This window comes from Polypterus senegalus, chromosome 12, assembly GCF_016835505.1.
Source record: "Polypterus senegalus isolate Bchr_013 chromosome 12, ASM1683550v1, whole genome shotgun sequence".
In the NCBI taxonomy this organism is placed as follows: Eukaryota; Metazoa; Chordata; class Cladistia; order Polypteriformes; family Polypteridae; genus Polypterus; species Polypterus senegalus.
Window position 1 is genome coordinate 92,405,967 of NC_053165.1, and position 12,671 is coordinate 92,418,637.

Consider the following 12,671-nt stretch of genomic DNA (forward strand, 5'->3'; position numbering starts at 1 on the left):
AGTGCTAATCATTACAGTTCAATTCCTGTCATCTGATTTCATTACGTTTGGTGACTGAGGACCACTGCATTAAGCGAAATTCAATATCATGTCCTTAGGCTTGTCTCACAGGCCATTGTCCAGGTCAAAAGTCACATTTACAATTGAGTACATCACTTATTGGATACGACAAAGAATGCTGTTCTGACATCCTGTGCCAATCCTGTGCTAATACTGAGAGAGACAATATGGGTGCCGTAAAGACACATCCCGCTCCATTATGCCACCATCACTAGTCTTCATTGTCTTCACTGTGTAGGCTGATTCATGGAGTGTTCAATATGATAAAGAGACTTAACTGTCACATTATTGAACTTTTCTAGTGATTATCACTCGCAGACTTCATTTATTTACTCTTAGTAAGTTGGAGGCACACCCCCCTTTGGCTGCCAGTCGTGTGGTCTGATATCCCCAGTGACTCTGTGACTCACAAGACAAAGTCAAGTCATTGGGATGGGCTCTGTGTGTGGGCTCGGTCGGAAGGGTTATGCATAATTGGTCCAGTGCTTCATGTTTTACACACCACACCGGAAAAGAAAATGGTAAAAAAAAAGGGCAGTGATGGCAGCTTAACTCGCCATACGTATAGCACAGGCATGGTCAGGCAACATGCCACTGGCTGTCAGAAAATGGGGGGTGCCGAGCTCACAATACTTTGGAAACTTTGAGTCCTAAAATATAGAAGGATCAGGTATAAAAATGGCTGTCTTTTCTAAAGAGCTCATACAATATTTTTGTTAAACCCCTTAAATTAAAGCAGAAAGTCTGCACTTCAATCACATTTTGATTGTGTTGTTTCAAATCCATTGTAGTGGCAAACAGAGCAAAAATGATGAAAAATGTGTCACCGCCCAAATACTTAGGGACATGACTGTATTGGCTCTATGTGGGGTGCTAACAATGGCCTAACTAGGATTCGCACATTGGGGCAATGATGGCCTCTAAACACTGGCTCAGTGAGGACAAGCAGACAGTTGTCACCCAAATGTGATTTCTCTTCATGCAATGTGACATCCTCAGACGACACAATAACAGTCGTCAAGTTTGACATCCCCTCTTACTACACCAGAAGTATTTTACTGTTGTTATCATCACCTTCATTTTATTATTCTTTCTTTAGAAAGCCCCTTTTCATAACCAAATATCCAAAAATTCCAAAACAAAGATACGGATATCAGAGTAAGAATTATTTCTTGTGACTTTGAAGGTACCATGTCATACCAACCTTTCCTTGTAATTGATGAAAACTTGGTAAAGATTCTCTGCGTTGTAATTCTGAAGGGAATCTCTGACGTCTTCCAATAAGCTTTGGTGTGTTTTTCTTAACTCCTGTAAGAACCAAGAATTAAAGGGTGATTTCTTTCTCTGTTCCTGGATTATACTTTTCTAAATATAATTTTTTTTTGCAAATGCTGACAGTCACAATGGTTTTCATTATGGAGGCTGAAGGTGATGCAGCTCTCAGTAATTGTGCCAATGGCAGCTGTGAAGCATCTTCTTCTATAATACGCTGCTACCATGGCTGTTCATTTGCCTGTCCAGGATTTTAAATCACCTGTAGCTCGCAAACCATTTGAAATATTGACCTGAAATTTGGTACACATATACTACGTGATGTCTACTGTTCGCTTTCGGGGTGATGAATTGACCTCCAAGGTCAAAGGTCAACCCAGGAAGGTCAAGGTCAAAACGGGTGCCGCTCTCATACCTACCACGTTCGCCATCACTTCCCCTACCTCTTCATATCTTAAATCGTTGTACACATACATGGCCAATGAAGGTCAAGGGTCAACGGAGTATGGTCAAGTCAAGTGTATTCACTGGATGTTATCGTGCAGTGCGCCCGTACTGACTATATTATATAATCAGCTCAGTTATCGGAACTCGGTTAATCTTGTTTTGGAGCTACGCAAATCCAGGTGCCATATTAGAAATATAAATCTCATAGCAGAATTGGAGAACCCCTCCCTAACATGCTGTAATAATCTCCCACCACAACACCAATTTATATTGATCAGTTAAGCCAAAGACAATTGACTGGGCTGAGGTTTGAACCCAGTCTCTCTAGGAAGTACAGGACCACTGTAGGGTAGCAAGAGTGCTGCTTCCTATCAAGCACGTGACATGTTAGTCAAGTTGCATTTGGTTCTTTAAGTTTTCTCCAAATCTGAGGCCTTGGTTTTCAATAGGAAAAAGATGGACTGTCCTCTCCAGGTGGGAGGTGAGTTACTACCTCAAGTGGAGGAGTTTCAGTACTTCAAGGTCTTGGAATGGTGAGATCGACAGCGCACATTAATGAGGTCGCTATACCGATCTGTGGTGGTGAAGAAGGAGCTGAGATAGAATGCAATGCTCTCGATTTACCAGTCCATCTACTTCCCCACCCTCAGCTATGGTCATGAGCTTTGGGTAATGACCAAAAGAATGAGATCGTGGGTACAAGTGGCCAAAATGAGTGCTCTCCGCAGGGTAGTTGGGCTCTCCAGAAGCACAGAAGCTTTGAGAGGAGCTACTTGAAGAAGTTCTAGCATCTGATACAGACACCTCCCTGTGGAGATTTTATGGGTACAACTAGTTGAGAGGAGACCCCGAGGGAAGACCCAGGACTTGCTAGGAGGATTATTTATGGCCTTGGGATGCAGAGTATGGCTGGGGAAGAGGACGTAAGGGCTTCACTGAAAAGACTGTTGCCCCCAGCGTCCAGCTTCAGATAAGTGGTGGAAAATGAATGAATGAATGAATGAAAGTTTTCTCTGAGGGGTATCCAGATTTGAAGGGCTTTATATAAAAGGAAAATCTAAATTTGTCTGATGTGGAAACCTCAAGGCTGAAGTTTTCAGTCACCACCCTGACCCAGACAGTGGTTTCAGTCAGTTAACCTTGTAAAATATGTATTGTTGCAAACAATGTACTCTACATCCACTGAGCAAACTATTAGGAACACCTGTGCACCTGCTCAACTTAGCCAATCACATAAAAATCATTCAGATGTAGCTCAGGAGCTCCACTTAATGTCCACATCAAAGACCAGAATGAGGGAACAATGTGACCTCAGTGATTTCAACCATGGCGTGATTGTTGGTACCTGTAGAGGTTATTCAGAATGGCATGAAAAATAAAAACATCCAGTGAGTGGAAGTTCTGCGGATAGAAATAACTTCTTAATGAGAAAGATCACAGGAGAATGGCCAGACTGATTTGAGCTGACAGAAAGGCTATGGGAACTTTCATAACCACCATGTACAACCGTAGTGAGCGGAACAGCATCTCGGAATGCACAACGCGTCGAACCTTGAGAAGATGTGCTGCAACGGTACAGTAAGAAGACCAAGTTGGATTCCACTCCTGTTGGTTCACCAAAACTAGACAGCTGAAGACCTGAAAAACGTAACCTTGGTCTGTTGAATCTTGATTTCTACTGAGGCACACAGATGGTTGGGTCAGAAATAATAACAATAATGCATTTTATATATATATAGCACCTTTCCCATCAACATCCAATCTGAACTTGTGTCAACAGTCCAGGTTGGTGTTGGTGGTGGTGGTGTAATGGAGTGGGGAATGTTTGCTCGGCATCCTTTTGGCTCATTATTACATAAATCAATCATCGCTGGAATGCCACGGCCTATTTGTGTATTGTTGCTGACCAAGTGCATCTCTTCTAGGCCACAGTTTCTTCTAGTGGATACTTTCAACATGATAATGCATCACATCACAAAGCAAGGGTTGTCTCAAAGTGGTTTAACAAACATGTCAATGAGTTCAGTGGTCTTCAGTGATCTTCAAATTCACCAAATCTGAATCCAATAGAACATCATTGGGACGTGTTTAGAACAGGAGATTGGCAGAATGAATGTGCAGGTGACAAATCTGAAGAAACTGGTTGATGCAATCATCTCAAGGTGGACCAGAATCTCAAAGGAATGTTTGCAACATTTTGTAGAATCCCATGAATGCCATGAAGAGTTGAAGCTGTTTTGATGTTAAAAGGAGGTCCTACCCAGTATTAGTGTAGTGGTCCTAAGAATTTGCTCATTGGGTGTGCTGTAGATGCCTTTGGAATAGAAGGTGCAATAGCAGCAGTTGTAGCATTGTCACATGAAAAGAGAGGACACAAGCTGCCACTCTCAGGCACCATGATAAACAAGAATGCATTGGAAAGAACAGTTGGACACTAAGATCTACGTTGCCATTCAGAATCCATAATGAACATGGACCGCGCTTAGCATGTTTCTCTTAATTAGATTATTTCCAAGCTTTAGTGCCCCTGCCAGATGTGCCAGTGCCAATGAAGAAAATGCATTTGTTGCCATTGCAAATCCAAAAAGATATTATTTGATGGAAAACAGCAATTCAAAACCATTTTTACAAATATTTCAGGAAAAGAGCACAGAAGGACTAAAGCTTCAGAAGAAACATTTGAAAACAAAAGAAGAAAAACTGAAAGTACCTCAACGTTGATGAAAATCGTCTCAATATCCTGTGGTTGAAGGAATCTCTGTAGCGGTTTAAGAAAGTGCTAAAGTTGTAAAAAAAAGAAGAAAAAAAATTAAAGATACATCTTGGGAAGCACTATTTGTACGGCTAATGCTCTATGACCATTTGTGACTCAGGTATTGACCAAAAAAGGTAAAATCAATGTGGGACTTCAAATTTCCACACAAGTGTGTGCTCACATACTGCGCCTTTACAACTTATTCAGACCCCTTCACTTTTTAGACATTTTGTTTTGTTGCAACTGTATTCTTCAATTCATTTTTTTCCCCTCATCAAGCAACACTCCAAAGTGATAAAAATGCAAATAGGAGTTTAAAATTCTTTTGCAAATTTATTAAAAATAAAGAACTGAACTATCCCATTGACACAAGTATGCAGACCCTTTACTCGGCACTTTGTTGAAGCCCCTTTGGAAGCCATTCCAGCCTGGAGTCTTCTTGGTTGAAACACAACAAGCTTCACACACCTGGATTTGGGGATTTTCTTCACCGTTCTTCTTCATGGACCACTCAAGCTCTGTCAGGTTGGAGGAGACCATCAGTGGATGGCTATTTTTAGAGATGTTCAATTCGATTCAAGTCTGGGCTCTTAATGAGCTCCTCAACAACATTCCTAGAGTTGTCCCTAAGCCACTCCAGTGTTGTCTGTCCTGTTGGAAAGTGAACCTTCAGTCTGAAGTCCAGTGTGCTCTGGAATGTGGTGTTCATTTCAGATTTCTCTGTACTCTCCCTTGATCCTGACTAGCCTCCCAGTTCCTGAACCCACAGCAAGATGCTACCACCACCATGTCTCACTTTCAGAATGATATTTTGCAGGTCAAGAGCATTGCCTGGTTTCCTCCACACCTGACACTTAGAATTGAAAGCATACAGTCCAATCTTGTTTTCATCAGACCAGAGGATCCTGATACCAGATGGGTTCCTGGCATTCTGAAAGCTGGAAAATATTAGATGTGAAGTAAGGCATGTCCTAACTTTACCTGGACAGGAAAGCTTTTTCCCAACCTCAGTGTGGGAAGAGAACATATAAGACTGTCTAGAACCCCATGCAGGGGAAAGTTCAGTAAGGAAATCTGGGCAGTTTCTTCCTCAGCAATAGAAGGAAAAATTCCCAAGTGTTTGGTGTTCAGAAGAGAGACTCACCAGGTACCCTTTGAAAGGATCGGTCCAGTGCACTCTGGAGCAGGTGTTCATTAAGGATATCTTAGTAATCTTCTCTGTTCAGCTCTCCCCGACCAGTTCCCAAGCCCACAGCATTAAGCTACCACCACCTTACTTCACTGTAGGAATGGTATTAGTCAGGTCAAGAACATTGCCCGGTTTCCTCCAGATGTGACACTTAGAACTGAAAGCAAACAGTTCCATCTTGGTTTCATCAGATCAGAGAATCTTGATTTGCATAGTTTGAGAGTTATTTAGGTGCCTTTTTGTGAGCTCCAGGTGGGCTTCCATGAGTCATATGGCCACTCTGCCATAAAGTCCAGGTTAGTGGAGAGTTGCAGTGGTGGTTGTCCTTCTGGAAGTTTCTCCCATGTCCACACAGGTTCTCCAGAGCAGAGCCAGAGTGACCACCTTGGTCACCTCTCTTACCATGACCCTTTCCTTCTGAGTGCTCATTTTGGCCAGGCAGCCTGCTCTAGGAATAGTTGTGCTTCTTCCAAAACCTCTTCCATTTAAAAATTATGGAGGCCACTGTGCCCTTTGAACTGTCAATGCTACAGGAATGTTCTTGTAGTCTTCACCACATCTGAGCCTCCACACAATCCTGTCTCTATGCTCTGCAGGCAATTCTTGTTACCTCTTGGCTTGGTGTTTGCTCAACAGTTGGTCATGGGTGCCGTTACTAATCATTCCAATTAATTGAATTGCCCACAGGTGGTCTCCAAACAGGGTGTACAAACATCTCAATGACGATCAATAGAACGGGATGCACCTGAGCCAGTTTTCAAACGTCAAAACAAAGGGTCTGAATACTTGTGTCAATGTTATAGTTTAGTTTCTTACTTTAAATAAATTTGCATAAACTCAGAAAATCCTGTTTTCACTTTGTCATTCTGGGATATTCAGTGTTATTTGATTTGGGAAAAACTAAAGAATTTAAATGATATTTGCCCAAGGCTGCAACATAGCAATATGTGAATATCGTGACAGGAACTGAAAACCTTCTGAAGGCACTTTATGAGTTGTCGCCGATGTCAGAAGTGCACCAGACCTCAGCACATGCACCAAATGGGCTCCTGACATTCTGAATGCCTGAAAATGTTAGTCATAAAGGAACTCATGTGCTGATTTTACTTGGAGAGCGAAGCTGTTAGATATTTCCTCACAAGCTGTCCCAAACCCAGACTGGGAAGAGAACATATAAAAGTGCCTGGAGATTCTGCAGTTGAAAGTTCAAAAAAGGAAGTCTATACGGTTTCTTCCTCAGCAATAGAAGGAAAAAGTCCCTAGTGTTTGGTGTTCGGAAGAGAGACTCACCAGGTACCCTTTGAATGAATCGGTAGGCTTAGGAAAGTAAAATAAAAAATCCTCTTGTTTGATGTGGGAAGTCACCTTATTTAAATAACAGCACCTAATATCAGCCTGCACATCATTCAAATACACACATTATAAATGTAAATTTAATATCATGTTTAGAACAATGAACATCATGCATGAATAAAGCCTTGTTGCCATTTCGTTCCTTCAGTTACTAACATGTAAATGTTCATCCACAGGACAGAGGAGCATCTTGGGACCCTGTCAAATTTACCTGTAAAATGGATCCTAGTGTCTCAGAGTACTTCTCCTCTGTTTGTCGAATTTCTTGCAAGCAGCAATTCTTTTTGTCTATGGGGGTCATCTTCTGGGGCTGAAAGAGAGCAAGGAGAACGTTCAGAATATGAGAAAACATCACTTCAAGACCTTTAACTTTTTGTTGTTTTGTCCAAAAATCACATACACATACCTCATTAGTTTAGGTCGTTCACTTATTTGTTTTCTTTCTTCATTTATGAAGTAAAAATGTTAAGAAGACTTAGCTGCACCGAGAGTAGTTTCGGATTCCACACTTAGATGTTGTCGGTGTGGAGTCTACATGATCTCTCTGTGTCTGTGTGGAATTACCACTGGCTACTTCTCTGTTTACGCGTGTGTGTTTGGGTAACAGCTTAAGGGCTCTCAGATGGTAATTATCCACTGAACCAAGGGTTGGCGCTCTGTGCTAATGCCTTGTCTCTCTTACTCCCTTGATTGACAGCTGTTCCACCTCTGACACCACTTCTGTTGACCCGCCACTTACTTCCTGGAACCCACATGACCAGCAGTTCCACCATCTTTGAATTAGTTCTTCATCCAATAGACTGTAGCTGCAGACATCCAGAGCTCCACTTCATTGAGGAGGTTGTCACTTTACATTATACATGTTAGTAATAATGCCTGGTTACACTATAATTAGGATTAGGGTTAGGGGAGGGTTATCTGACTTAAGTCAACCAAGTGACAAAACTCTGCGTTCTAATTGGCTGTCCAGCAGAGCAGTTGAATCACAGAACTGCGGAGGTCTGCAGCTGGACTCATCTCTCTACATCGGACTTCCTTCTGGAAAGATGTCATCAATACCTTTTGATTTACTTTCTAATGGATGTGCCCCGTAAACTTTTTTCATGCCTGTGTTTTACAAGGTCTAAAATCCTAATTTTGGACTTACAAGCACGATATTAAAATAAAATCTGCAAATCGGCTTCACTTGCACAATTTTGTTCAAACTAACTATAAAGAAGACTTGAAGGCAAATTAGCTCCAAAATTCTGCATGCTTTATTTCTTGCAACCAATAATTTATGACTTTAATGCATTCTTCCTTAAGTCACACATTTGCCATGGGGACAGCTTGAAGTCTCCAGTGGTAGTAATTCCTTACAAAAGCACAAGGTGGCGCTCTTTACTAATGCCTCTTGTCTTACTCCCTCTACAGACCAGATGACTGGCAGCCCTACCACCGCTGATGTCACTTCCAGTGTCTGACCCCCTGGACCTGCCTCTTCTCGCCTGGCTGGTACTTAATTGGCCTCCTGTTTGCCTCGTTAAGCTAGGAAGAATCCAGGTGGTTCCAAAGTTCTTCCAATTATTGGGGCCTGAGGATGCTCAAATCTTTCAGATGGCTCTATCCCCCTAGCTCTTATGTGTGCCTTACCACAGTTTGATCACAGAGGTCTACAGAGAGTTCCTTAGATTCCATGGCTTGGTTTTTGTCCTGTCATACAATGTGAAGTGTGGACCTCATATACACAGGTGTGTGTCTTTCCAAAAGATGTTCAATCAATTCAGTTTGCCACAAGTAGACCCCAATCAAGTTCTAGAAACATCTCAAAGAGAACTGAAGCTAACAGGATATATCTGAGCTCAGCAAAGAGTTGGAATGCGTTTCTGAAGAGGAATTAAAGCAAACAGGATTCACCACAACTTGGAGTGCCACAGTAAAAGGTCCTACTCAATCTGACAAGACGTGGTTCTAAACTCCTTCCATTTCACCATGATTGAAGCCACTGTGCTCCTGGGAACACTCTGAGCTTGAGAAATGATTCTATCCCCAATATGATCATGGAGTTCCTTGGACTTCATAGCTTGGTGTTTGTCCTGACGTGCAGAGTGAATTGTGAACCTTACATACACACGTGTGTGTCTTTCTAAATGATATCCAATCAACTCAGTTTGCCACAGGTGGACTCCAATCAAGTTCTAGAAACATCTCAAAGAGAATTAAAGCAAACAGGATGCACCTGAGAAAAATTTCAGACTCTGAATGCTTATCTGGAGAGGAATTAAAGCAAACAGGATTCACCCGACCACAACTTGGAGTGCCAGAGCAAAGGGTCCTACTCAGTCTGACAAGACATGATTCCAAACTACTTCCAATTCACCACGATTGAAGCCACTGTGCTACTGGGAACACTCCGAGCTTGAGAAATGGGTTTATCGCCATTGCCCTGTTGATGCCTCACCACAATTTGGTCATGGAGTTCATTGGACTTCATAGCTTGGTGTGAATTGTGGACCTTACATACACATCACAGCACAGCAAAGACTCTGGATGCTTATATGAAGGAGAGATTTCAGTTTTTGATTGTGAATAAATCTGGAAACCTTTCCAAAAAACATGTTGTCACTTTGTCATTATGGGTTATTGAGTGCAGACTGATGGGGAAAAATGACAAATTGATACATTTAAACTTAAATCTACAACACAACAAAGTGACCAGAAAGTGAAGGGGTCTGAATTCTTTCTGAATCCACTGTCTGTATGACATAAAATGTTGTGTTTGGATTTCTGTGTGTTGGTTAATCATACAGTAAGCCAATCAAATGAAGAAGAAGGACCTCCTTTGCATTCCCTGTTCCTGGCAGCATTACTTAACATGGATTTTGTAAGAATTTCATTCTTTACTCCAGGTAAGCTTTCAGATTCAGCATGTCAACATTAAGTAATAAAAGCTCCACAGGGACTCACTGTTTCTACTGGAACCTCAGTCCTCATCAGGTCTTCATAGATCTCATCCCCTTCATCATTTTCGTCCTCAACACAATCATAGAGATCATCATCTTCTTCTCCAGTGTCACTGCAATGAAACAGATTCAATTTGGTGCATGTAAAAAGAAATGCAGAGAAAGAGAAATTGCTTCTCTTCCAGCATGTTTTGTAATTTAGGTTTCCAAAACAGACAAATACGAGCAGATATTGGAGGAGACAGCTTTTCTCTCTATTGAAGAGCCACTTTTAGACCCTAATTTTGAAGCCCAAGTTTCATAGCAAGCTTTCCCTCCTTAATCTTTGATTGCAGCATCATGGTCATGAAGTGGTGAGTAATGAGTACTGAAATGTGCATTACTTATAAGGATAATTACCATTAATATGTGAGTGACATACACGGAGAAGGCCAGGAACTAAAACCACAGCAATCAGACGTCTATCCACTCCCTAATAGAATACACTGGCGGAATTAGGTGGATATCATCGTCAAGTTTTGTTGGGCATCAAAATTAGAACTTTAGAACAATCTAGACGAGAACAGGCCATTCAGCCCAACAAAGTTGGCCAGTCCTATCCACTTAAAATTATTCTAAAATAACATCAAGTCGAGTTTTGAAGGCCCCTAAAGTCCTGCTGTCTACCACTGTACGTGGTCATCTATTTCAAGTATCTGTGGCTTTCCTGTGTCAAGACAAACTGTTTGTGAGAAATTTACCCTTATCAGGTTTCCAACTGTGTCCCCGTGTTCTTGATGAGCCCATTTTGAAGTCACAGTCTCGATCACCAGGACTAATACCCTTCATAATTTTACACACTTCAATCAGGTCTCCTCTTAATCTTCTTTTCCTAAACTAAAAGCCTCAGCTCTTTTAATATTTCCTCATAATTCAACCCCTGTAGCCCTGGAATCATTGCAGTTGCTCTCCTCTGGAATGTTTCTAGTGCTGTTATGGCCATTTTGTAGTCTGAAGACCAAAACTGCACACAGTACTCCAGATGAGGCCTCACCAATGCGTTATGAATAAAATGTTTCTAATGTTCTAATATGAGGTCATGGCAAGCAAGCGTCTATCCCAGCAGTACTGGGATCTAAGAAGAAAGCAGACTTGGTGGAACACCAGCTCATCACAGCACTCACATACTCATATTAAGCCAGTTTACAGTTGCAAACCATTGCCATGATCTGGAATTGAACCCAAATCCATGAAGCAGTGGGGCAGCCTCTGTGACATTATGCCACTCTACATTGTCATGTTCACAATGATCGCCCTCAACAAAGTGCTTGCAGTGGTATAAATGGTCAGTATTTTGTATTTTGAGATGAACCTCCAAGTGAATTTCATATCTACTAGTGGTGCTCCAACTGATCAGCCACTGATTTTTCTCTCCCAATGCCTCACATGGTGTTTGGTATATTGGACTGATCTCAAAAAACTATTTCTTCAGTATCTCGTTTTCTACGTTTTACAATAGTTTAGTTGTAGCGTTACCTTTTGCACAATTACAGTACCTGAGGAAGCGCACGTGCTGTTGTGCAGCCATAATGTAATTTATTTAGAGAGCAGCCAGGCAAACTTTAGAAGAGAGAACAGACCAGAATATTGGCTTTTTACATTAAAGTATTGCACAAGCAGAGACAATTTAAGGATTGGTAGAAAGGATGGGGTCAGGATGTAGCGAAGTGTCTGAAATCAGGAGATCGTTAACCCAAATCGCTAGTGACCTGTCATGTCACATTTACAGCTCTCCTGGGGTCATAAGATACAGTGTGGATGCATTTCCCCAGGTATGTCTCATTCATTTCATCCACAACAGTCCTACAATTCTCTAGAAATTACCACTAGAGGGGGATATTGCCATCAACCCCGGCTTATTATACGGATGGCCTGGGTCCATGCCTGGCCGGAATGCCCCTTCACCACATCTGCCAGGGAAACCCAGTATCTACCCCTGGATGCTAGATGGCAGCCTCCCTGGGTTGCAGCTGTGCCCCGGACTCCCCCAGGGCTTCATGGGGGTTGGAGTTCTGTGCAGCTCTGTGGGGTTCTGCAGGTGCCGCCAAGGGGTGCTGCAGCAGGAGCTGCTGGCCCCTTTTGGGCACTGGTCGGGTGGAAGGAGGACAAAGCTGTGGAGGAGTGGTGGTGAAAGAAAGAAGAAAGTGCTTGTGGTGATTTGCTGTCTGTGCTTTGGGACTGTGTTGTGTCTGTGGGTACAAGGAAGGTGTAGCCCAGGGATGAAGAAAAATAAAAGTTTATTTATTTTACCCATGCCCCCCGTGTGAATCTGTGTCGGGTCAGGTGCTATATTGCGTCCTTTGTACAGAGTAAACACAGGAGCTTCATTAAATAAAGGATTTATTCCTAACAAAAACACATTATAATAACATGAAGCATTGCGGAGCACAAAAAGGAGTTGCCAGCAAAGGCAATCAAAGGTGAATAAAGTCCCACTACAGTCGAAAACCACATCAAAAGAGGTCAAAATTCTAGAAATTACAAAAAGCACACAAACAATTACAATGAAACACTCATCAACTCCCAAGTGCATTCAAAATAAACCACAAGGAATTGTGGGTTGCCCCCACCTTTATAGGACTGAGGGCAGTACCTTGTGGTGATGGGCGGGTGG

At 42.1% G+C, this 12,671-nt stretch overlaps 1 protein-coding gene across 3 annotated transcripts in view; it reads right to left on the reverse strand.

The window, feature by feature from the left end:
* LOC120541354 (proto-oncogene vav-like) overlaps positions 1–12,671 on the reverse strand; it is a 147,797-nt gene that overhangs the window by 65,055 nt on the left and 70,071 nt on the right. For all 3 annotated transcript variants that reach the window (XM_039772899.1, XM_039772898.1, XM_039772897.1), the window contains exons 5-8: positions 10,023–10,131; positions 7,288–7,386; positions 4,490–4,558; positions 1,265–1,368 (exon numbers count right to left, since the gene is read on the reverse strand). In XM_039772899.1, the coding sequence (XP_039628833.1) occupies positions 1,265–1,368; positions 4,490–4,558; positions 7,288–7,386; positions 10,023–10,131 (381 nt within the window). The remainder of the gene's footprint in view (positions 1–1,264; positions 1,369–4,489; positions 4,559–7,287; positions 7,387–10,022; positions 10,132–12,671) is intronic.